Below are 3484 nucleotides of genomic sequence, written 5' to 3' on the forward strand. Positions count from 1 at the left end.
TCTCTTCCTTTTTTTTCCCCTCCATCGTCATTTTGCACCCTCCCACCCGATGTTGATTGGCTACACTCTCGCCTGCCACCACCTTGCAGTCTCTAATCTCCCTCAGATTACATCTTCTACATAGAATATAATCTATCTGTGTGGACCTGCCTCCACTCTTGTAAGTCACCCTGTGTTCTTCTTTCTTATTTGGAAATAGATGTTTACCACAGCCATTTCCATTCTCTACACAAAATCTACCACTGCCTGTCCTTCCAAGTTTCTCTCCCTAACACCAAACCTACCTATCACTTCCTCATCTCCTTTGTTCCCTTCCCCTACATGATCATTTAGGTCTGCTCCAATCACCACTCTATCATCCAATCTAGCTCCTTCCAGAACTTCTCCTTTTCTTCCAAATCTGATAGTCAAAAAAAAAAAATTAATTTTTCTGACATCTTCAGTTGAAATCCTGTTTTTTGTCTGTTAAAACGGTTTTACCAAACATTTTCATCCACAACCTTTACCCAGGCATAGTAATCATGTTAGTCATCCATTTTGTTTTTGAATCAATATAAATAATAATCAATATAATCCTGCATTTTTCTCCTTTGCTGCAATGTTTTTTATTTACATTTTCTTTTCACTCAATTTTTTCTGCTCTGCTGCAAATAATAAAAATAAAAAAAAAACATTGCTCTCTGTCATAGCACCTCAGACACCTGTATGTAAAAATCATTTCAGCATTTTCCACAGTCATTAGAGCTTCACGGAGTAACTAAAGACATATTGTAAGAATCTGCTCCAATGACTTTCTCAGATTTTATTGCTCCAACTTCCCAGAAAATGAAACCTCATAACAGACTTACCTTAATCATGTTTCACATTCTGAAGCTGTTTAAATCCTGACTCTAGTTACATATTCATGACACTCAGACTTACAGTCACAGGCAACCGAAGGTGTGTGTTTTCTTAAGATGATTAAACGTCTTGCTGCTGCCAAGGGCGAGTAAAAGGGAAAGGAGAATTTGTGAAATGTGTTATGAAATGTTTCAAAGTTTGCAGTTATCCCTCTATCTTCTTCCAAACCTTCCCTGCTGTTTCCTTCCTTTCCACTGTATCTGTAGTATCTAACAGCAGCAGGAAAGTTCTCTGTGCAGAGAGGGTTGAGTGCATGTCACCTTCTCTAACTGTTAGTATGAATCAATTAGAGAAACTGCATTTCAGGGAACAATTACAGTACCAAGCAAGAGAGCAGCAGAGAAGCTGGTGATTCTTTGACGTGTCCTTGTCAATGCCTATTACCATATCCGCTCAAATGTGTTGTTGTGTTTTTTAAGAAAAACTTAAAAAACGTAACTTTGAATGTCTGATTCATGAATAATTTCTAGTAAATTCTAATTCTAAAGTCTAATTGAATACCTAAACCTAAAAGTAGCATTGTACAATTTTTAAACTGCAACGCTGGGTAAAAAGTATTGTATTTAGTTCTGTTTATAGCTGATGTCTCTATCAAAGAAAATCATAATTATTGTGAGTCGGTTTATCACTACAGTTCTTCTCTCTGACATTGTTTACTCTGAATACCCCTCCTAAATCCCCCAGAGCTAGGAATTCAACATTCAGCTTGATTCAAACCTTAATGGTCTGGGTATGGAAATCTCCATATTGAAACTAATCTCACCTTTTGGTTAAAAATACATTTCCAAATGAATGAAATCATATTCATGGTGAGGCTCTTGCCCCCCACCCCCACCCCAAAATAGTAATGAAAAGTCAAATATTTTACTTACTGAAAAAAGAACAAGAAATGTGGTCAATCTTTTTTTACTCTGCAGCCATGAATTAGAATTTAGAAAAATGTAGAAATTAACCCTGCGACATTTAAAAAAGGTTCTGACAGAAGCATCTGATTTGTCATTAAACAGATTAACTTCTAACGTTCTGGTCAAGGGGGATATTTTTGTGTTGCTGAGACTGATTTTCTAATTCATTTTTCTTTTTAAAGAAATCAAATAAACTTTGACAGAAAAGATTAAAACGCTTTGTGTTGTTTATGTTGTATTTCACACTGACTTGACTTGATTATTTTTGTAACATTACACTAATGTTAAAATAACTCTCTAAACCAGGGGTGCCTACACTAGGCTTGGGAGCTACCATTCAAATGATCAGGCTTATGTGAGTTACCTACACTGAAAACATGAAATATATATTTGCTCATATAAGCTTAACATACTTAAAATATACATGATATGTGTGGGTACTGAATAAATAAATGCAGCTCTATGACACAATGTTGTGAATTTAATCACAATATGATTAAATTCGAACAGTATATGGTCACTACTACATACTACAGAATTATATATTTTTTACATGTTTTTTATTTTTATTTTATTCTGTTTCTCTGATATTAACAAACTCTCAACCTAACTTGAGCCTTACCTTGAGTTGCGCCATTCAAGTTCAAGTCAGAAAGTTCAAGTCAGAAAGTATTTGTTTAAAACCACAGGAAAGGTTCCCCAGGTTAATTGTTCCTCACACCAGAATCTGTGCTAAGTATGTGTTGCAGCATCAATGTCCTCCAGAGCTTTTGATTTATTCGTTTTCAGGAAAGCTGTGTCTTTGTTTGAGCCTCACAGGGAAAATCTGATATTCGCTAACAGCTGACACATTCCAATGAGGATGAGGTTCTTTGTAATTGTCCAAGTCCTTATCAAAGCTTTCATTCTTTTTATTCATTTATTTATTTTTTATGTGTCTCGTCTATTCTAGATATTAACGAATGTGAAAGGGATCCATGTAAGAATGGGGGAATTTGCACAGATCTGGTTGCCAACTATTCCTGTGAATGCCCGGGAGAATACATGGGAAGAAACTGTCAATACAGTAAGAAGTCATGTTTTTCTTCTTTTTTTTTTTTTTACTTATTTATTTATTTTTTGGTAAATGTTTGTCTGTGAGTTCTTGTACCTTTTGTAGTGATTTTGAAACAGCACACATAGAATTACAGGCTGTGAAAAAGTAAAAGTAAACGATTAGAGGTAGTTTGCTGGCAATTGAAGAACATCTAGTTGTTTTTCACTGGACATAAGATCTACCCTAGGAGATTATTTTCTGGAAACTCTACAAGTTTGGAGAACTTGAGGACATTTTTATATTTCGTCTGGGCATATTTTATTATGATATTATTATTTTTTATTATTATATTATTATTATTGATCACTTATTTTCCTTTTTCTGATTTTTCTTTCTTTTATATATATATATATATATATGATACTTATAATCACTGATAGGGATATAACTGTAACTGAAAAGTCTGAAAAATCTTCTGTTTGAGTTTTTGTTTTGTTATTATCCAGGGTATTTTGGTTCAAAATAATATTTTTTAAATGGAGTATTTTGCTCAAATTGTGAAAGAGAGAAAGGAAGTTATTTATATTGAGTCAAAAAGCCCATTTTGGCTGCTGAAGTTTTTATGACACCTCTTTTGGTGTGT

General features: G+C 34.1%; 1 protein-coding gene across 4 annotated transcripts in view; it reads left to right on the plus strand.

The window, feature by feature from the left end:
- Nucleotides 1-3484, plus strand: part of LOC103398856 (EGF-like repeat and discoidin I-like domain-containing protein 3) — a 116925-nt gene that overhangs the window by 57038 nt on the left and 56403 nt on the right. For 3 of the 4 annotated variants that reach the window (XM_017030947.2, XM_008337605.3, XM_008337604.3), the window contains one exon: nt 2758-2871. The exons of the other annotated variant lie outside the window; for it this stretch is intronic. In XM_017030947.2, the coding sequence (XP_016886436.1) occupies nt 2758-2871 (114 nt within the window). The remainder of the gene's footprint in view (nt 1-2757; nt 2872-3484) is intronic. 4 annotated transcript variants of the gene reach the window in all.

Source organism: Cynoglossus semilaevis, unplaced genomic scaffold, assembly GCF_000523025.1.
Source record: "Cynoglossus semilaevis isolate Cse_v1.0 unplaced genomic scaffold, Cse_v1.0 scaffold261, whole genome shotgun sequence".
Classification (NCBI taxonomy): domain Eukaryota; kingdom Metazoa; phylum Chordata; class Actinopteri; order Pleuronectiformes; family Cynoglossidae; genus Cynoglossus; species Cynoglossus semilaevis.